Raw genomic sequence first — 22,446 nt, 5'->3', positions numbered from 1 at the left:
TTAATGACCTGGAAACATCTTACTTGAAAATGTTTTCTCCCATTAACCCAAAAAATAAGGTTGAAGTTTGGTATACCCCAAAAAACAACAGCTGTTCTCTCCATACAGAATGGACAATGGTGGGATACTACTGAGTTAATCACAGAAATAAAACTGAACCCTCCACTGTAGATATCCAACCCTCTTGGCTAACAGTGGTTGGTACAGTGTCCTCCATGCCAATTTCACCTCCATCTTCAGTCCCAAATAAGCCCTCCATGGGGTATCTGTAAGAGAGGGCAGCTTTCTTTCATGTAACACTTCTACAACCACTTCTGCCTCCTCTCTCCACTCACTCAAGTATAGCTCAGAAAAGAAGTCCACCACCCTTGTTTCAACCGCGGTTGGTTCTGTGAGCTTCTCTGTTCTGTGGCATAATATAAACAATGGATTTGACCATTTTTCTTTTCTAGACGAAAAAAAGAATCCATCTCTGCTAAATTTCCATGCCGAGAACAGAAGTACCATGTTAAAAGTTTCTTTAATAACTATTCCGTGTTCAACTATGGAGTTTACTTTGTTAATGCTATCAAGAAACATCACAATGCCTTTATTCATCCAGGATGCAGACTTGATAAGCTTGTGCCCAACCACCTCTGTCACGGCTAATGTACACTCCTCTACTGAGGTGCCACCTGCCACTGTGTTAGCTGCTCACCCCCAGAAGCCGCTGCCATGTCAGCCAGTAAAGCTGGTCGACTACCCTCTTAAATGTTCCCCACTACTTTCAACAGTGCTTGAACAGTAAAGCAGAGAAGACATTTTGCAAAGCCACTCCACCAGTGGGAAATTAAGGAAAGCTTGTAATGTTGCTCACCGAGTCCTGCTTCAGCCACTCACTCATGCTCCCACTCACCACACCCAGTGAGAGAGAGAGAGAGCACAAGAGAGAGATAGAGAGTGAGCAAGAGAGAATGAGAGAGAGATGTAGGCACACTTAAAGCTGAGTTTGTGGTTGGGTTCCCTGTACTAAATGAGAGACTTGAGTAGTGTGCCATCTACTGTAAGAGCAATGGCCAGCTTAGCCAGCAAAGTTTAAGGTGCCTGGGGAAATGTAAAGGCTGTCTTTTACACTATCATTTAAATGTATTTTTATGTTCCTTTCATTGAGTCTAGATTCCATTACGTATGTGTGTGTGTGTGTGTGTGAGAGAGAGAGAGAGAGAGAGAAAACAAGTACCAGCTACCAGGATATATACCAGTTCTAAAACAACACAGGTGAGAGACAGATGAGCTCCTGGGTGTTTGAGAAAAAGAGTGAGACAGTCCTGTGGGAGCAAATCAGGCTAGGATTTCAGACTGTTCTTCTGCACTGTCACATCAAACAGAAACATATCCAAGGGAGCTTCCACACATAGAACCATGCACACACTCACACAAATAACAATGCCTGTAGTGTACACTCACACATGCATACACAAATGTAAAAACATTCAGTTAATTCAGTTTATGAGAGTGCTTTTGTTTCCCCTCAGGAATTTTCTTTCAGGGATTAAAGAAGCCTCAGATTAAAGCAATATATTTGAGCAATTATACGTTGAGAAAAGAGAAATTTTGTACACTACAGGTGTACAAACAGGGAGTGCATGGCAGCATAGTCACTGTCTGGGTTTGAATAGGAGGATGGAAAGGAAGATTTGTCCTGCTGGAGAACTGCTTTTTCAAAATTGCCTGACTCTAATGTGGAGAAAACATTCATCATCACAGGCTTTATTGCTCTCTTCTCTGTTTCTCAGCTCCATAAATGAGCCTGATCCAATTTACAGCCTGTCATTTGTCCTCCTTTGCTCTTCCAGGACCCTGCAGTCAGCATTCTGACAGTGTCTTCAATTAGAAGGTTAGACAGAGGGGCAACATTAAAAATGAACTGGCTGTTATTTATGTGCAGCGTGAGCCAAATATTTCATGTTATGTCAATTCAATGCAGGGAATTTAAAGTGTCTGTAAGCAAAACAGCACGATGAAAATTGCTATCTAATGAGATTAGGACCGGAAGTGACTCTTGAGGGGAGGAGAGCAACTCAATCTGAAAACGGAAGGCATTTGTGTTGGCACTATTCCTTGTAATTAAAATGTGCTTACATTGCAGAAACCCATCTAAGAATGATTATCCCTCCTTTCATATATATATATATATATATATATATATATATATATAGGTAACAAATTAATGAAAAACCTGAATAAATGAGTGGAGTTTACATGCATTACCCAAATAAAATCAGTGAGAGTTTAACTTCATCAGTGTCCTAACAAGAGCAACATAAAGTGTGTCTACTGAAAGACCTACTTTACCAGCAGCCATACCCTCTGCTCTGTAGCCTTCTCATGTCTTCCAGCTGTAGGCTGGTTATGGCATTGGGTTAGTGCATGCATGGGAGTCCTCCTGATTTAACCAGATCACTCCTGATTTGGTGGCATTGGGTACTTTCCATGCTCCAATGCGGACATTCTGCATTTAGAGATGTCATCTATAAGATAAGATGGTATGTTGGAATATCTGCTTTAAGGGACCTTTGTCTTTTCCCAGAGAAACAGCAGGGGGGATGTAGAACATTTCTCCATGGGTGGTCTTCATGTTGAATTTGCTCCTGACGGTTCTGCTAAAATGGGAAATGAGATGTGTAGTAGGCTTGCTGAGATTTAACTATGGCAGTAGGAGTGTGACACCAGAAACATACTAATGATATGCCCTACATCTGGGCCTATTTCTGTCTTTTCACACATGCAGTACGTACCATCACTCATGTTAAGGGTTGGACATGGGGTGGTGGCCATGGGAACAGGCCATGAGAGACTTTAACAGCGAATGAAAGGGTTCCCACTGGACTGGTGAGGCAGATTGGATGTAAGGCTGTGGGAAGAGGCAGTTTTTATTTTGAGAAAAATTGCAGATATCCCATTTAATTTGGGAGATAACCCAACCGTTCCCTTTAACTGCTCAACCCCTGGGTGCCTTCGTCGTGAATAATTCACTGTGATGTTGCTCTCTTGTGAAAATACATTTTAAAGGTAATTAGGTACCCTGAATTCATTCGGTTCTCCGCAGAGAGCTGCACTGCAACCCTCCCCCTTGCTGCCTTTCAGGGTGAGGGACACTATGTGGTCCTTTATGCAGGCACACACATGCATAAATACACAAACACACACATACATACACACACACACACACGCACACACACGTGCACATGGACAAGCGCACACACACAGTCCTGTCATTCTCTTCTACGCTGCACATTTGAATTGAAGGAGCTCGCAGCACGTACATCAAACCAGATACATCTGCCTTGAGCAAGAGCGTAATGAAATGAAGCCTTGGCTGGATTCACCAACACGGCATCACGCATGCATGATAAAGACTCTGGAGCTTTCTTCCCGTCACACTCCTTCACAGCTACAGTTCCCTCTGCACTGTGTTGGGTCTGGTGTGATGTGCGTTGGGTGCCGCTGGTGTTAAGGGTTAACGGAGTGAATGCAGCTGGAGAGAGCGGGAGATTATCACACAGAGAGCTCACAGAACGCAGCAGAATGAAACCCGCTGGCCGAGCGCTTTGGTTATCTCCATTAAACCGACTCCAGTACGAAAAGTGAATAGTAAGATTAATGCTGCCTTAGTCGACAGCAGATAACTACCGCAGGAGGGAGGCAGTGGCGTGGAGCTGCGAGGCAGCTGGGGGTGAATATACTAAAGAGCCTGGAAGAGGTTCGCACAAATTGTTACCGAAAGCACTCCAGATGTTGTGCTCACGAAGATTCATTTACAAGTTTTTGTTAATTCAGCCTGACTTCATATTTTCATTTGCTTTTTATTTTATTTTTATTTTTTAATGTAAGGACAGAAATACTCTGACATTGTAATTTACTTATGTGTGCTATTGGGTGAAAGACCTCGGCTGGATTTAGAGTGAGACAAAATAGACAAAGCAGAATATAAAAGGTTGAAAGAGAGAGAAGGAAGAGCGTAGGCAGTCAGACACAACGAAAGAGAGTGGGAGACAGAGAAATTAGATTTTTTACTTTTGCCATCTGTAAGTCTGGGGCAAATTTCTGAGAAGGAATGAGCATTGCCTGAGAAAATAAAGGCAGACGAGACAGAGAGAGAGAGTTGGAACATCCATTAATGGATAAATCAGTGGAGCCCTGCGGTTTTTCCAGAGGGGATATTAAACAGTGAAAAGCCCGTCGGAGAGCAGATCACAGGGAGGAATTGGGGAGAGCAAACCCAGAGGCGCTGGTGGGGCAGGGTGGAGTAGTTTGGGTGGACTTGCGGCCTGATTTTGGAGGGAGATGGAGTGGTACGCTGTGCGGAAGTGCACCCACACCCTTTCCCGCCATACTGCAGCCGCCACAACGCTTTGAAAGGGAGGAAACTCAAAGGTGGAAAGACACTAATGCACCAAGGTGCTTTCAGATGGTGCGGCAAGACAGAAATAATTGATTGTGGTGCTCTCTTTTTTCCTTTCTGCTCATTATTTTGCACTATCTCTATTACAAGGTGGGGGAGGGGGAGAAAGCCAGTCAGATTGTCCACTCCAAAGGCGAGCGATATCTCCAGGACATGCCGCTGTGGGCTGTGAGGTGCATTGAAATCACATTTAGCAGAGTTTCTCTTCTTATCCATTTTTTTATACAATAAACCCTACTCCACAGGGGTTATGGTTTTCTGGATTAGGGTGGGGGGTGAATTTGTACCTCTTGTATGTATACAAATCAATCAGCATGGCAAAATTACAGTGCTGACAGCTGCTGTGGATAAGGAAATTCGCTAAGCAGGTAAATAACATAATGGCTTTTTATGAGGTACAGTCATACTGCAGCATAGATGTAGCCAAATAACAGGAGGTACAGAGAGTAATTTGGAAAAGCAAGGGACGGGGTGCGTGTTGAGTTCATTCTGAGTGATGCTCTGGCACACGCTGTGCTTTTTTAGACATTGTTCACACAGGAGCCCCAATGAGACCTGAAAGTAGGCTGCATGATGAGAATAATGAATCCCACTGTGCCCCTCTTCTTCTTTGCCTCTGTCCTCATTATAATCCCCATTATACGTTTGCCGTGATAGATCCACTGCTGCCGCCAGCCGGCTCTCCTCAATCCGGGGCTATTATACAGCTCTTCCTGTCTGTTGCATTCTCCGCCACTGTCATGTGATGGTCAGAACTAAAGGTCCGATACGTAATGCAGCAATGTGTTCGTTATTTTATGTGGTCCTGTATCACCTGAGATACCAAAAGTGGTTCAGTGCATGTAATGACTAGAATTGCAATGTGCCGTCTATGTGCACTTTCGTTCTTGTACTGTAGAGCTGTTGTCATAATGACAAATGGAGCTGCAGGGTTTGTAAAATATAAGTTACAATAATTGCTCACTACCCTGACTGTTTATAATGCATTGTTTTTGGCATAGTTTCTTCCTCTTGTCTGAGCATGCTTTGACACTAATGGTAATGGTGCTTTTCACAGATATGCAATGTTCATTAGCATACAGTCACACCACATAATTCACTGTTACACAGCCTTTGGTAAATGCAGATTTCATAGAAACAGTGCGCGTGATGGCCTTTCATGTTTAATACAGGGACATACAGTACACAGCTCTCATAAAGCACAGCGGTGCTTTCTACTCCAGGTTTAACAATAAGAAATGTGCTGAGAACTGAAGCCCAGCTGTCTGCTCTAACCTCCTTATAGTAAGACCTAGAATGGCTGAAAACGCTACATATTGGGAGTCTAATTTGCAGCTGAGATCACCTGCATGGTCACAGCCTCTGCATAAACAGGAGACATTTCTCCCACAGAAGGATTACAGCTCCACTCCTGGAGACAGGCTGCATTCCAGAGCTCATCTCACCCCCTGAACCCCCCACGTTTTCCCTTCCCTCATCCACCATTCTTTCTCTTGCCCCTCTTTTCAGCCCCTCCCACTCCTGTCCTCTCACTCCTCTCTCTCTCCCACTGCCTCCCTCCCACATGCCTCTTTCCTCTGGCACTAGCTCAGTTAATGCTCATCCAGTGACATTTAAGTGCTTGGCTAATTGGCTGTTTGTTAAGTAAGTCCCATAGCCAACATGCTTATTAAAGTTAAAAGGAACACAGAAATGGGGGAAAATAAATAAATAAATAAATAAATAAACAAATAAAAGACCAAAGTGCCATTTTAATTAAGATTAAAGAAAAGACACAAAGCAGATGGCAAATGTCATATAAGTGAATATTTAATTTTCAATTATTTTTGTTTTATAGCATTTCCTTGTAACAAAGTAACTGAGAGTGATCTTTGACAGGCTTATTTAAGACCTCTGAACTGTGGACAGAATCAGCCCACACTCCCAACTGGCCTCTGCTTTCTCCTGTTCCCTCTGTGGAAACAATGGGGCTCTCATTCCTCATGCTATTTGTACACTCGTGATTATATTGTAATTATCACACACATATCCATTAGTGTAAGAGCAAACAAAGAGTTGCGAATTGGCTCTTTTTTTTTTGAGCATCTCTTGCGCAGATGTTAAATATGTTCTAAGCTGTGATGTCAACTGTTTTGTTAGCCTCCCACTGACTGTTTTCAGACCCTATTTAACCTAAACACCTGTGCGCAATAACTGTCAACTCCTTATGTGTACTGTTCTCCCTCAGTAAGTTAAGAGAGTTAAAGAGATAGGGGAGAGTCAAAGAGAAAAGGAGAGTCAGAGATAAGAGGGGATTTAGACATGTCAGTTTGAGTGATGCAGTGGAGTGGAGAGACATGCTGTGAATCTGTAGGAGCGGGGCCTGAAATGAAGCAGCCTCTCCTCTTTTTGTTTACCTGTCCAACAGCAGGATCTGCCTGCTCCCACCACAGTGACCATATCACACAGCTATGCAACTGCAGGCTAAGTCACATCAGAGCCTCAAGGGAAAATGAGTTAAACATCAAATAAACTCAGTACTTAATAACAGGAGTAGTGTGTACTAAATCAAATGTACTAAACAAGGGGACTTCAGAAGACAGCCTTTATACTTTCAACAAAAATAATAGCACTGCACTCACTCTCTTTGTACATGTCACGTCATTGCTATTGTAATCCAAATAAGCTGTGCAGTGATTTCAGCACCAGAAGGAGAAGTTCGCTGGTGACAGCAGTAAACAAAATGCCTCTACTAGCCTGTCACAGTGATGCTGTCTTTCTGCACATTCTGCACCAAATATGACAAGTGGTGCAGTGGTTATATTAGCTGCGAGAACACGGCCAGCTTCTATTATATATAGTGTAGCAAATTCCAGAAACTTTTTTAAAAAATTTATTTTTTTTAAATGGTGCCCATTGCCTCACTGTTTGGCACTAGGCATAATAGTTTTTAGTCTCAGGAGGTACTGAATGGTTTCACTCTGTGTACTCCACTTTTATTTAAAGGAGAGACAGCTCACGCTGAAACAGAAAACATTCCCCACTGTAACATTATAGCAGTGGCAGGCAGGGTAGATGTCAGTTTTCCCTACGCATATAATCAGTCAGGTCCTGAGGGTAGAAATCTAAAAAGTTAATCAAATGGGAAAAGTTTGACTATAAAAGCCAATTAGCATTGTAGATAACTAAGTTTTCCAAGTAGATTTCTCTGACTTGTGGAATGACAAGATTGATCTAATCTTACCTTTAATGCTGCAGTGACATGATGAAATTGGCCATGGCTGTCCCCAAGATTAAGCGTATAAACTCTTAAATTATCAATCTAAAAAAGAAAGAGAGCTAATTTTGATTTTTTTTTTCCTGCCAGGGGTCATTTTTTTAATTAAACTTTTCTCTGCATTTTTTAATTTTATAATTTTTTTATTATTATTTTTTACAGTATGCATGTGAAGTATGGTAACCGTTTGATGCGTGTTTTTTGTATACCATCTTTAATTACAATGCATGTTTTTTTTTTTTCTTTATTTGAGAACAGTGATGTTTAGCAGATATAAGGTCAAAGATTAAACTGATTCACTGGCATAGGATAATGTATCCAGCAGAACTAACTCAGTATTCTCCCATACCTTTGAAATGTCTCATTGACACAGTTATTTTGTAGAAAATGAATGGCTGTCATTTTTTTATAAATTGCCACCACACGGCAATTACTTAGAGCACAGGCCAGGGTGTCAGCAGTGACAAATTGTCTTTAAGAAAGATATTGTCTAGTTACTCATTCATGAAGTGACCTAGAGGCCCCAGTCAGTCAGTCATATTACAATGGTACTTGGGCCTTTTATTTAAAAAATGCTATGATGTAATGCATTGATCTTCACAAAAAGCACACATCAGCAGTTAGCCTAATCCGAACATCTCTAATTATGAAGTTCTTCATTGAAATCGCATGTCAGTGCACTGAGAATACAACTGCAAGGCAGTGCTGAATTTTACATAATAATTAGGCCAATGTGATATCATACAGTCACATGGTGTCACAATAACAGAATAAAAAATTAAGTTAAAAGCCCTCCTATCTATTGTGGAAATGTCACACCTCCTCCACACACTGCTCATGCATGGCTGCCAACTGATCTTTTCAAAACAATTACTGAACTGACAAAAGTCTAAAATTAAAACAAACCAAGAAACAAATAAAAATACTGATCTCACTGGCCCAATTGAGAATGTATTCTTTAAAACAAATATTATAACAGTTTATTTTTATAGCACTTAATTGTGCATTCCTTCAGTGTGAACAATGCTCTGTCTTTCAGGGTAGGAGTGGCCATGCCATTCGGCTGTTTAACAGTGGGGGAGAAGAAGGATTACAACAGTCCATCAGAGGTGACAGAAAAATATGACCTGGGACAGATTGTTAAATCGTGAGTACCCTCATCTTCCAGAACAGGACGGGAGAGGTAAATTGATAGCGGTACTGTTAATGCTCATTTGTGACTACTACAGGGTCTTACGTAAGGTATGATACTTATGGGAACACTCTTTCAAATAACATTTGCCCTCATTTGCTAAGATTGCCTGTGCATTTACATGTGTCATATCTAACTGAAACAAGTTGGATGTACCTAACATTTAATGTGTTCTATTACATTTTCCATGTCTCTCATTCTGGGGATACCATTCCTCCTATGTTTCATAATTTGTTCATTAGATTCATTATTTTAAATGTGGGGTAAATTATTTGTTTCATCCAGTATAATCCATTTGTTTCATCAATTATAATGAAAAATGAAAGTCCATTTGGAAAAAGGTACGTCCTTTGCCATTTAATAGTATTATTCAGTCATTTTAGTAACTATATAATGCTGAAGGATGTATACGCTTTCACAGCAAATAGTTATGTAAATCTTTTGTGTTCATGACTCCTGTCTCTAGGGAGGAGTTCTGTGAGATCTTCCGAGCCAAGGACAAGAACACGCTGAAGATGTACACCTGTAAAAAATTCCTGAAAAAAGATGGGCGGAAGGTCCGGAAAGCTGCCAAGAACGAGATCCTAATTTTAAAGATGTGAGATTATGGCCCGCATTAATACCTTGCTGTTTTGTGTGTGTTTTGTTCATATATAGTCATTGCACAATGATGTATTCTGTGGCTGTAAAGTGTTTTAGATTTTTTTTTCTTCTTCATGTTCGTAATGTAATTGTTTTAATAAGAAAAGCAATTTAGATATTTTATTGTTTGATTAATATTTTAAGGTTTTGGCGTCAACACGTATTCTGTGTACTATTTTTTGTTTTGCCATTAAATGTAATGTTTATTAATCAACATAACATTTTTTGAAGCTGCATGATATAAATGTGAAATCTTTCATCTATTTCTGCATCTCCTGAGAGAATAACATATAGGGTAATCACAAAAGCAAGACAGAAAAAAAAATGTAGGAAGATGTAAATGCAAAATTAAAGCTAGCCTATTCCACTGAATAATTACCTTTTGAAGCCATTTTTACAGAATTTACCTGACATATATTTATATCAACTATGTATTGTTTCATAACCTTGCTTTCCTATTACACTTCCCATAGCATTCGCTGAGTTTCATCAAGGAATCTGAGCTTCATCAAGCCAGCAGCAAACACTAAAATGAAAAAAAGATTAAAGAAGAGGGGAAAAAGAGATAGAAATGTGTTTCTTCCTTAAGAGCAAACATAATCAGATCTTTCTAGTGTCCTGCACAACATATGCAGTTTGAGCATATTGTTGGTTTGGTGGCATAAACAAGAGCATGAGATCATGAAAGCACATACTATAATGGTGAGAACAGGTCATTCAGCCCATCTATGCTAGCTATTTTCTCTATGTTTTGCTACGTTTAGCTATGGCTTGCATTCACACAAAATGGATTGCAGTGTTGTGCAACTATTTAAAAATATATTTTCTCCTGTTGTAGGCTGTGCTGGGAGTTTAATTCTAAAAGTTCAGTTGATGTAATCAGAAGCAGTGATATATTTAGGAATAAGCATCACACTGTTCACAATTGGAAATTGCAAAAGCTATCTCTGCAACTAAGCATTTGCTATATACATTCTCCTCAGTATTTGTGAGTTAGTATTTGTTCTTCTGCACCTCATTAAGAATATTTATCCTTGATCCATGTTCATTTTCATTAAAAAAAAAATGAATCTCTTGGCCCACCAACCACCCCCACCCCAAAAAAGTAAATAAAATAAAATGTCTCTATACTGGACATGTTGTTAAAGTATCTGACATACCTTGAGATTACCCACTTGGTTAGGAAATGCTGATATTTAAAATACACAGTAAAAAAATTTTTTTTAAAACTATTTTTTGTATGTAAGTTAGATATGCTGAATTACATTTGTTGTTGTTGTTTTTATTTTGGGGTTACTAGGATGAGGGAGTTAATCAGAAACATGGTGCATGTCCAATACCATGTGCGTTTCTCTCCGTTTGTGTCCACATCCTCTCAACTCTCTATGTTTGTTTCTCCCTCGGCTCTGTTCATCACTCACAGGGTGAAGCACCCTAACATTTTGCAACTCATCGACGTCTATGAAACCAGAAAAGAGTACTTCCTGTTCCTCGAACTGTAAGTCTGTTTTTGATTTGTCTCAGAGGAGAATACCATATTTCCATTTTATCTGATTCACAGGGAATGAACATCAATAGCCTGAGGGTGGTCCACCACTGCTTACTCTACTGAGCTCCCTTTACACATATGCGCTATTTATGGACCTGGCTGGCCTGAAATGTCATCAGCTTTGTTTTTGTAGGAATTTGTATTGCTATTTTATTTGAAATATATATCGCCCTGACTATTGTACAGCTTTTGAAATCTCTTCCTTTTGGCCAAGGGGGCCATTTTAAAGCTGGAATCTGATATAAAAATAATCAAAATCATATTTATGCATATTCAGGCATCCAATAAATGACTAGTTTCAGATTTGGATTCTGGATTTATTGTCCATTCTCAGGAAATTCCCCCCTAGTTGGTAGTTCAACAAGAGAGTTAAGTTGGCAGGCGTGGATGTGTCAGTGACTACTGTCTGCAGAAGACTTCAGATTTACAGAGGCTGCACTGCAAGATGCAAACCTGCTGGGTACAAGTACAAATTGTTATATGAGTTATTAGTTAGCTTTAAGCAGCGGACATAAAACGTGCTGTAATTTCTATATGGTGAAACCAAAGGGTATAAAGATACCCCTAAATACATTGACGTGTGAATTGTTACAAATCTAAAGTTGCAGAGTACAGTGCCAAATAAGAGCCAAATCAATACATATACATTTTTTTGCAAAATATCATTCAGTAGTAGTTAGGAGACATTAGAAGACAGGGCACATTACACAGAAGCTGTTTGTCTGGTGATTCCTCCTACAGCGCTACAGGCAGAGAAGTGTTTGACTGGATCCTCGATCAGGGATATTACTCAGAGCGGGACACCAGCAATGTCATTAGGCAGGTGTTGGAAGCAGTGGCCTACCTGCACTCCCTGCAAATTGTCCATAGGAACCTGAAGGTACAGTATGAGGGACTCTACCTCGTGTAATCTCAGAAATACAGGTACATTGGAGGTAAACTTTCGTTCTTTAAGGAACCAATTTCCCTATGTACCCTGAAAGTACAATCATAATCTATTTGGGTACTAATAAGTACCTTTTTCAAGCAAAAAAGTGATGCATTGCAATTTTGCATACCTATTGGGTACCACCCAAGTGACAAGAATTTATACCTTTTTAAACACTTTTTTGTACCTTTTTTCTGGTGAAAGATGAAAATGCATTGCAGAATCATACATGTATGGTCTTCTCATTTTGAACAAATTGTGTAAATTTTCGGGAGGAAAAAATTGTGTCCTCTGTTTTTTCAGCTAGAGAACCTGGTATACTACAACCGTCTGAAACAGTCAAAAATAGTGATCAGTGATTTCCACCTTGCCAAGCTTGAGAATGGCCTCATCAAAGAGCCGTGTGGGACTCCGGAATATTTAGGTGAGAAGAGGGGCGGAGCTCATCACTGCACTAAATCATCTGTTTACTGGAGGGGAGGAGCTAACTGAAGAGCCTAAGTATGACATTAACAAAGGATCTAAGGCTGCATTACACCCTACTGGTTGAGCTGCTAATTGGGCCTAGAGGATGGGTCAAATAAAATAACTCAGTGAGAATTATGTAGCAGATGGAGAGAGAAGAACAGGAGGGAGAAACTTAAAAGTAGCATTTGCAAGAGGAGTTAATTGTAGGAAGTATGGGAGGGATGTAGAAAACGAAACTCTAGGGTGGGAGATCCAAGAGCTTTGCAATGTATATTCTGAGCCCTGATTCTCCTCTCTCAGCCCCTGAGGTGGTTGGAAGGCAGAGGTACGGCAGACCTGTGGACTGCTGGGCCCTGGGTGTCATCATGTACATACTGTGAGTATTTAGCGCTCAGAAATGCTGTGCAGTGATGCAAGGCTGCCGAAATACCTCACTCTTAAGTACATATTTGAATACCTCACTCTTAAGTAAAGATTTAAATACCTCACTCTTAAGTACAGATTTAAATACCTCACTCTAGGTACAGATTTAAATGCCTCACTCTAAGTACAGATTTAAATACCTCAATCTAAGTACAGATTTAAATACTTCACTCCAAGCACAAGTTTAAATACCTCACGCTAAGTACAACCTTAAATACCTCTCTCAGAATACAGACTTAAAGGGATCACTCTGACTGTAACCTCTCTCCCAGGCTGTCGGGAAACCCCCCATTTTATGATGAAACTGACGACGATGACTACGAGAACCATGACAAGAACCTGTTCCGTAAGATTCTGGCAGGAGACTACGAGTTTGACTCCCCGTACTGGGATGATATTTCAGATTCAGGTACCTCCGAATAGTGAATACATCCACACCAGTCTATGATACATTATGTATCTTAACAGCTTTATTATTGTTACATTACTTCACAGATGTGCAGCCATTTCATTTTAAATCTTTCTTCATTTTCTTCTTCTAGCCATTTATATAGTTAAACTTATTTGAATCTCCGGCTACTGAATGAAATCTAATGCTATTTCCCTGTTCAGCTCAGCTAATAGAAGAGATTTGAGTGTTATCTGTAGTTTGACATTGTGTCTGTTTGTCTTGCAGCAAAGGGACTGGTGGCTCGTCTAATGGAAGTGGACCAGGACCAGAGGCTGACTGCACAGGAGGCCATCAACCATGAGTGGTATAACTGATTAGCGACAGTGTTGAAAATATTCAGTTGGAAAGAGAGAGAGGGAAGGAGGCTGGGAGTTAGAGAGGTCAGGGCTCAGATTATGCAATTTGAAAAGATTTTTGGCTGTCTGTAGCATATTTCTTTACCAAATTTGTTTGTGAAATATATTGGTGTTAGCTCTTAAGAACCCTTCTTAATTCCCCAAGACTGCACATTATATAAACATATCTCCTTTAATCTCAGGATATCTGGGAATGCAGCTTCAGACAAGAACATTAAAGATGGTGTCTGTGCACAAATCGAGAAGAACTTTGCCAAAGCCAAGTGGAAGGTAATGTAGTCTTTTTTTGTTACACCTCTGTGATCTGTTTTATTATATTAGGCCTATTTATTGCAACAAAACACACTCAGCCAAGTAAACAGATGACTGACTGGACAGCAAACATTCTGTTCAGGTAACTGATTTACAACATTGTACACAAATTCATAGCTCCTCTTCCTCCATGTAAAATCACTAGTTTGGACAGTGAATATTTGGATATAAAACCTGTATTAGTACCATTTTTCTCTCCAAAATTTCAGAAGACCACTGCATTCAATAAGAATGTTTAGCCCATAAAAACATTAATGCTAAATTAAAAACTGTTATCAGGTTCAAACTCATTTTTTGAATCTGTGCACATTATTATTATTATTATTACTAGCACATTTCTACAGGGGCAAGAGAGACATTTCAGAATTCAAGCTACGATCAGTGTGAAGAGAAATATATCCACTCAGCATATCTCAGGTCTAACAGACATTCAAGACAGGTGTTGAATCTCTCCAGTAAGGCTGTGAGATGAACATCTCATTAGGCTATAATTAATCCCCAGTGTTCAATGTTGCTCCCTTAACTGCGAAAGCAGAAACTCTCTTAATTGAGAAGCAAATCGATGTACTCCTACTGTAATTACAGCAATACAGCAATACAGGTGGTAGTGCAGTGTAATGGTGAGCAATCGGAGCTTGTAAATCACTGGTATCTGGTCAAATCCCAGATGGCTCTCTGCTGTTGCACCCTTGGGCAACTTGGAGTGAATAGCCTGAAAAGCTTGAATTGCTTCAGTGAGTGTTCAGCTCTATGAATCGATGTGTAAAACAAATAAAAGACGCAAGCTGTGTGGGTAAGTTCTGACTGTGGTCCGTTTTGACCCGGTTGTGCCCTACAGAAAGCCGTGCGGGTGACGACCATCATGAAGAGGCTGAGAGCACCGGAGCAGAGCAGCTCAGCATCGGCCAGTCCTTCCGCAGGCCCTGCCACGCCCGTCACGCCTCCCACAGAGAGCGACACTCCCGCCGCCCCAGTCACAGAGGCCCCCAGCACCGAGCCACAAAACACAGCCGGAGCTGAGGGGGCCGGTAACGACCCTGCCCCACCCCCTGACTCCGCCCACACCAGCCCTGACCCTGAGGGGGTGGTTCCGTCATCACGGTGTAACGGGGAGACCTCGGCGCCCCAACTACCAGCCGACAGATCCGGGGACGAGCAGAATGGCTAAAACCGGTGCCAAAGCCCTGTCCACCCAAACCCTGCACACTGTATATTAGCTGCTGGCATGGTGACACTGAATCTGCTTAAGTCTCACATCTTACAGAGCCTGTGGTCCATCTTTGCTGATAGACTGCCCGGCCAGGGAGCACTCTCTCCTTGGCCTCTGGATGGCCTGTTAAACTATTATTTATTTATTTATTTATTACTGTTGTCTCTCTCACAAATCCCTCTTCTCCATCAGCTACCCCATCTTTTGCTTTTAAAGGTGACATAATGCCTTCAATGTTCCTTCTTCATTTTATTTTAATTTAAGTCCAGTCATTGCCTTAAGCTTTCTCTCTTTGAGCTCACCCTAATGATAAAGATCATGAAGGAAGACAAATAAAATGGCAAACTTGAATTTCTTTTCCTTTGCACCATTAGCCGAGTTTGGAAATCTCTTCCATATCCTCCTTTCATACGGCTTCGCTGTTGTAGTGAACAGGTTGGCTTCTTTGCTGCTTGTAATGCTAGATTTGCATGGTAATATTCTCCCTGTAAATGAGCCTTCCTACAATGCTCCCCCTTTAAAAACAGAGCTGCACCCATCTCCAGGCTGCCATGGATCAGCCTTTACTTCCTTTTTTAAATACACATATAGTTTTCATGAGCTGTGGCCATGCACTTGTCACTTGTATGATTTTTAATTAAAATAAAAGTATGTATTTATTGGGTAACCTGTAACGGGGTTGATTGCTCAGCTCAAGAAAGCACCACATGACTTTCTTAGTGTAAAAGTATTGTAAATATAAAACGCTGTAGCCAAATGGTTGGTTCTGAAATGTTTGTATGTACTTGGTGGAACAAAGTGTGCTTACTTCCTGCTTTTCTAATCCATCACTTTTTTTGCCCACAGTATAGTTCTTACTCCTATTTGCGTTGTATTGGTTTGCAGTTTCGCTGACATTCCAGTCTAAGTTTGTACATATTCATATTGAAGGCGGGCCATCTGACAAGTAACAGGTTGGCAGAGCAAACCTATTTAATATAATGTTATCCTATATAAGTAAAGATCACCTGTAATGCTACCACAATAAATACCTTAAAGCTAGGTGATCTGTATAAATGCATGACTGTGTATGTTCCACCATCTTCAGACTGTAAAATCAGCAGTGCACAAAATATGCTATTCTTGCTCCAGACTGCCGCATAGTGACAGCATATTATGCTTACATAATGTGTTTCATAATCTCTGTGAACAAGCTGTATAAAAAGCAGTTTATAATTACTATAATAATAACAATAAAAGTTATTATTATTATTAAATTATCATTATTATTATTGTTATTATTATCATTATTATTATTATCATTATTATTATCATTATTATTATTATTATTATACCATATCCATATACAGTATTAGACACACTTACCAGTGATTGGAGCCGGTTCTAGGCATAGGCAATAAGAGCAGTCTGCCAGCGATGTTCTCTTTACCTGATATTAATTCTGCTGTCTGCTCACCGTTTTAGGTGACAATTCATGAATGGTGTCAGAAATGCTGTTAAATCTCCTTTGTTACAGTCAGATTGCATATAAGTGTCCATTCCAAATCATAACGTATTCTACAGATTTCTATAGTCTATAGTAGACACAACACTGCTGATGTACTTCTTTTTTTTAAATTCAGGTAAAAGCAATACTTGATGCCCTGAAAGGTTAAATAAAGGTTCAATTTATTTGAATGTTGAAATGAAAACACATAATATCCTCACCCCCTAATGAATGCTACATTACAAGAAGATGTGATGTCTCAATAAAAACAGTTTTCAGTATTTAAAAAAATACAAATATACAAATCATGTATCACTCTATGAATCTGTAAAAGCACATTTTCTAAATTCGTTCTGCATAGAAATGTATTGATAGCAAAATGACGGCAAGTTAAAAGAAAACTTTCAATATGTTTCAGACAAATTTAATAAGTAATTTCCTAAAGCTTTTACCCATTTTTCCTTCATTGGCTGCCTCATCTCTTATTTATTTATTTATTTTTTTTCAAATGTCACATCAAGGCATATCAGTACATCTTATTAATACAACCGAGTGACTTCCTGCCAGTGACTTCCTCTTTTACACAAATTCCCTCAGTCTTCTGTAATGTGCGCAGCCTGAAGGGTCCTGAAATGTCAGTAATGGCAGAAGGCATCAGGTGCTTCTTCAGTGCCCTTTTCCTGCTGCATGAACCTAGGGGATCGGTATGTGCATTGCCCTAACACTGTAAGCTATACCCCCTCCCCATTTTTTAATTCATTTTGCTAAAAAAGCAGAGAGTAAATAATTTTATAATAGATACTGTCATTTAAGACAATGGGATTAGAGTGGGAAACCCCCAGGGCTCGTGCAATACAAAATGTCATGTATGATACATTGATATTTATTTATTTATTTATTTATTTATTTATTTATTTATTTATTTATTTATTGAATTATTTAAACTTTATTTTAGTTATTGCTGTATTTAGTTCGTCCATGCAGGGTTCCTACTGTAATGAATGGTGGAGCATGCATCACTAGAGGCAGAGCCAGAGTTCACTGTACTTATTATTCATTGAGCAATACTGAATTGCTACAGATACTGTGAGTCATCTCTGTATTTCTTTCTTAATGTACATGCACTGTACTGTACCTCTGAGAAAGGTCTGAACTGCTGATGCTGCCGTAGTCCTGGAGAAGGTAGCCTTGCGAGTGTCAAATCACCACTGTCAAACAAGAAGTGCCCAAATCCCAATAGTCACAATTGACTGAAGCTTCCTGCTTCCTTTTTCCGCTAACAAAAAAGGATTTTTTTCCCGCAAAAAATCATTTTTCATAGCATCCAAGTCTGCTGTGCATGAGGATGCTCAGTCCCAGCAAGAGTGAGACTACGGTTCCATTTCCAGTGTCCAGTCATTTTTATGACTTCTGTTTAGGCAACTCTGTTTTGTACAGGTGATGAGCTTTTACATAGAGACTTTCTCTTTCCTTATTTGATGTAATGTAATGATTCTCTCTGTGGTACATTGCTTGATGTGCAGCTACAGGTTTTCATAGAAGTCTGTTATATAGATGCATCAGAGTCATTTTCTACTGAAGAAAAATCTATTCTGTTGATTGTCCATTAGTTTGCTCAATAAGTCCTAACTGCCCAGTTGACTGTAAACATGTCTTTCTGAGGTCTATCAATATATAGTCAATTGTAGCTACATTAATGAGCTGTAGAATTGCTTTGTTTTTATTTTATTGAAGACCCTATAGATTTTTAAGAAGAGCAAAACATGGCTGAAAGCAAACATTTATTGAAAAGGTATGTCAAATGTATTCAAACATAATTATTGTATTCATATTCATAATTAGTTATGACCGCAACAAAATACTGTGTTTAACAGTTCAAAGCAATGCTTTTTTCAGTGCGTACCACTGTATTTGGTATTCAGTGTTTGTTCATTTTCCCATGTATTTACAGCTGTATTTCTATATGTATGTGTCAAAAGAGCCCATAAGCTCCTATAGATCCTGTCTTATCATTCTTAACCACTGTACTCCTTGACTAAGTTTATGAACTCGATGGTAATAAAAGTTTCTTCATGGATGATTTGTGTACAGGATTATGTTCTAGCTCCCCCTTCTTTAGTCCTAAAATGAAGTCTCTCTCTCCTTCTCTTTCTTTCCTTTCTCTCTCTCTCTCTCTCTCTCTTTCTCTCTCTATATATATATATATATATAAACACGGTGCTGCCCTTTTTTGTGTTGGCCTGTGATTGACCTTTCTGAGGCATTTCATACATTTGACCATTTTATCTTAAATGACAGATTAAATAATTGTGAACTGTATATGGATCAGGTATAATAATAACAATAATACATAATAATTTTTCTTTAGATAATATATCCAATGCCAAGGGGGCTATACAGAATAAAACTTCACAAATTAGCAAACAAAGCAATGATACAAATAATCATACAATAATCAATATGATTCATAAATAACCTATTAGTAAAGACCTCATACACAAAACCTATTCATAGTGGTATTATACAGTGAAACTGAAGTTTGCATAAATGCAGTAACCTATGGATTGTTTGACTTACTCGAATAATATTATAGAAGAATGACAACAAGCTTCAGGGACCAAGGAGACATGCTTATTCAATATTCAATACCATTTTGAAAACAATGTGTGATTGGACTATCTTTGACCTTTTTGGCTTTTAGATACAGAATACATAATATTTGTATAATTTGTTACAAAGGAAAGAGAACATATTGGTGATGGAATAACTGAAGATACACATTTGAGCGGCATGGTACATAGTTGGACATGTACATTGTAAACTGTGGCTACAGATGGTTGTAATATGCTCAATCGGATCCACCATCATGCAAAATTAGGATTACATTCAGTTAAATGTGACTTCTAAATGGTTATTACATCAGCCAGCTGTAATTTTCCCTCAAAGACCATGTTCCCTGCAGTGACATCTAATTTGTCTTTATCATGTGCGGCTGAGGAAATTTGTGGGGCAGATCCAAGTTTCTTTACTTCACAGCTGTGGCCATTTTTTCTAAAATAAAACATGGGATACTTATGTTAATCTTCAGCATGCAGTAAGCTCATGCAGGTTTGATCTTATTGGATATTAATTAGTGAGTGCAAATCTATTTAGTGTGCGGAATAAATTAGTTAACCAGGACCCACTGATGTTCCGATCAAGTTGAGTCAGATCTTATGTGAAGTGTTTCTTTGTTGATATAATCCAATTTCTATGTTTCATTCTCATTCTATGACTATGACTAGACAGGCCTCTATTAAGCGGATTTCTGTGTAACTTCACAGGAAATGAATTATGCAGGGAGTGAACAGAACGATGGCAATTTCACATTTTATTTTGAGTCTATAAACTAATGTAACACTTCATATTTTTTCACTGTTTTTCTACAAGTACTCATCATGAAAATTAAGAATTTAAACTAGATATCTCTCTTCTCTTGTCATGTATGACATGTACAGAAATGTTTTTATTAATTTAGTTTTTAATATCAGAATATAGGCCAGCTGCAAGAAAACCATAGACATGCATTGTAATCATGCATTTTTTTTTTTTTTCCTCAGTAGAACCAATGTCTTCAGTGATGATATGTGATGCAGGTGAAATTGTTTCCCAGAACTAAACTCCACATAAGAGCAATAAGAAGATTCATCTTGACAATTTATTTTCAATTGGAGAGGTCTCCAGTTGGCCATCTTAGGAAGGAGTTTGTACTGATTTATATAATATTAAATTATAACAATTACAAAGACATTTTATTATAGCATTTTTTAAATTATTATTACCTTTCCTCATCCTCAGCAACATATGAACACATGTAATAAAGTACCTCTTTTCTTTTAATCTGAGAAAAAACTATCAAGAACTGTAAACAGAACAGGTTCAGGCAGAAGAGACTGCTTGCATTTAAACAACTTGTGTTTAATGCCTCCTACAGGACAAGCTTATTATGTCTTTATACTAGCAACATAACATATGCTTTACATATTCTACTTACAGTAATAAAAGTTGCTTTAAGGGTTTTTTTTCTTTAAATAGAACAACCTTTTTTTTGGACCCGGAAAGTCCACCAAGACCCAAGTTCTTATTTTATCTGAGTGGTTAAGTTCAAATGATTTATTAATAAATCGTTTAGGTCATCTGTATTCTTTAATTATTTTCTCCAGAAAAGGCTGTTAACTGCATATTTCAGATTATTACAAAGGAGATCCAGAGTCAAGAAAATAATTTCAGTAATGAGAAAAACTGCCCCCTACTACTCTCCTAATTCTCCTAATTCTGAATGCATGTTTTATCCACGGGGTTGCCAGCTGAAGAGAAGATGGTAGCAGGCTCTTTCCATATAAAATGATTTAATATAATAAAGTTCCATCCATAATGAGGATTAATTCCTTTTTTTCCATTACAGGAAGGATTTTAACACACCTAACAGTGTGTGCTCAGGTTCCAGTTCAGATGCATGGGCCTCAGAAATAGAGAGAGACAAGCTGTCACAGTGTTCAAGGTCTGCCCTCCCTATGGTCCCTTCCCCTCTCCACCGCAATTTCGAATGATCTTGTTCCTCGGTTATGAATAAATACAACATCTTTTTGTTCCCCATGACATTAATACTTGATGGAGCCTGACTAATGAGGCGTGTACTTCCCTCTCCTGGCAGCTGCCTTACCTCTCCAGCAGGGACTCCATGCTGTCACTCAAGGCAGGGCCTGATTCATGTCCTCGGTTGATGTGCTCAGTGCGTTGTGGACCTGCTGCGGCCTCTAGGGAGCAGTGTCCCATGTATTGGGGAAAGTTGGGGGGGAATATTAATTAGTGTAACATCTGCTTGATGCGTCTTGCTTGTCAGAGCATCAGTGACAGAAGTTAAATAAAATTCTCGGGATAAAGAGGCAGCTGTGTTTTGCTGCTCAGGACTGGGAGGGACCTACAGAGTGATCGGTCAGCAGAAATACTAAGGTGACCTCTAGGCAAGGCTCATATGAAAAGCATATTTTCCAGCAGTTATTCCTAGCCATTTGCCTCTACAGTGGCAAAAACCATTTGTACATCAGCAGAGGCCATTGCAGAAGGGATTCTGGTGCTTAGGAGTTGACCCCATTATATGTAGGATGCAGCCCACTTTTGGTGCACGGATTTCTGTGATTCTGTCATGAGAATCAATCAAAATGACCTGTAACATAACTTTAAGTGAGTCTCATCTTTGGGTTCAGTTCAGAGAAAAAATCATTGAAGGATCATCAGAAACTGGCATAATAACTATGCTGCATACTGTATATAAGTGGTTTGATTTTATAAAATAATCCCTTGCTTAGGGTGACTCATGGAATTTTATCACCATTATTTTTGTTCTGGAACATTTTTTTTTAACAATGTGTTATGTTTCATACAGTCACTGCCCAGGGGTGTGTAATTTATCTGTTTCTGAAGACCTCTATAAATATATTAAATCAAAAAAATATATAAAATTCCAAAATCTGCCCATTTGAAAAAGCTGGTTTATATCAGTCATTATTCAAGCCACCACTAAATTACTTCTGAAGGCTTGATATGCAGAATCTGATTAATCTAAACGTAATTTACCTATGAGAGATCATGTTCAGTCTATAAACAACTCCCCATAAAAGCCCTTATTGTCCATTTAAAAGTCTAGGTTGAAACCTTGACTGATCGCTAGCAGGCAAACCACTTGTTAT

At 39.1% G+C, this 22,446-nt stretch overlaps 1 protein-coding gene across 2 annotated transcripts in view; it reads left to right on the top strand.

Moving 5' to 3' along the window:
* Positions 1 to 16,487, top strand: part of camkvb (CaM kinase-like vesicle-associated b) — a 31,313-nt gene extending 14,826 nt beyond the window's left edge. The window contains exons 2-11 of one of the 2 annotated variants that reach the window (XM_035386954.1): positions 8,745 to 8,847; positions 9,359 to 9,490; positions 10,958 to 11,032; positions 11,825 to 11,963; positions 12,315 to 12,435; positions 12,780 to 12,855; positions 13,175 to 13,311; positions 13,579 to 13,657; positions 13,892 to 13,979; positions 14,860 to 16,487. In XM_035386954.1, the coding sequence (XP_035242845.1) occupies positions 8,753 to 8,847; positions 9,359 to 9,490; positions 10,958 to 11,032; positions 11,825 to 11,963; positions 12,315 to 12,435; positions 12,780 to 12,855; positions 13,175 to 13,311; positions 13,579 to 13,657; positions 13,892 to 13,979; positions 14,860 to 15,189 (1,272 nt within the window). In that variant the 5' untranslated portion in view covers positions 8,745 to 8,752 and the 3' untranslated portion in view covers positions 15,190 to 16,487. Of the gene's footprint in view, positions 1 to 8,739; positions 8,848 to 9,358; positions 9,491 to 10,957; positions 11,033 to 11,824; positions 11,964 to 12,314; positions 12,436 to 12,779; positions 12,856 to 13,174; positions 13,312 to 13,578; positions 13,658 to 13,891; positions 13,980 to 14,859 lie in introns of both variants that reach the window. The other variant, XM_035386953.1, reaches the window with a different exon arrangement.
* The last annotated feature ends 5,959 nt before the right edge of the window (positions 16,488 to 22,446 follow it).

This window comes from Anguilla anguilla, chromosome 13 (assembly GCF_013347855.1).
Source record: "Anguilla anguilla isolate fAngAng1 chromosome 13, fAngAng1.pri, whole genome shotgun sequence".
Taxonomy (NCBI): domain Eukaryota; kingdom Metazoa; phylum Chordata; class Actinopteri; order Anguilliformes; family Anguillidae; genus Anguilla; species Anguilla anguilla.
This window is presented reverse-complemented; position numbering and strand designations above follow the sequence as displayed.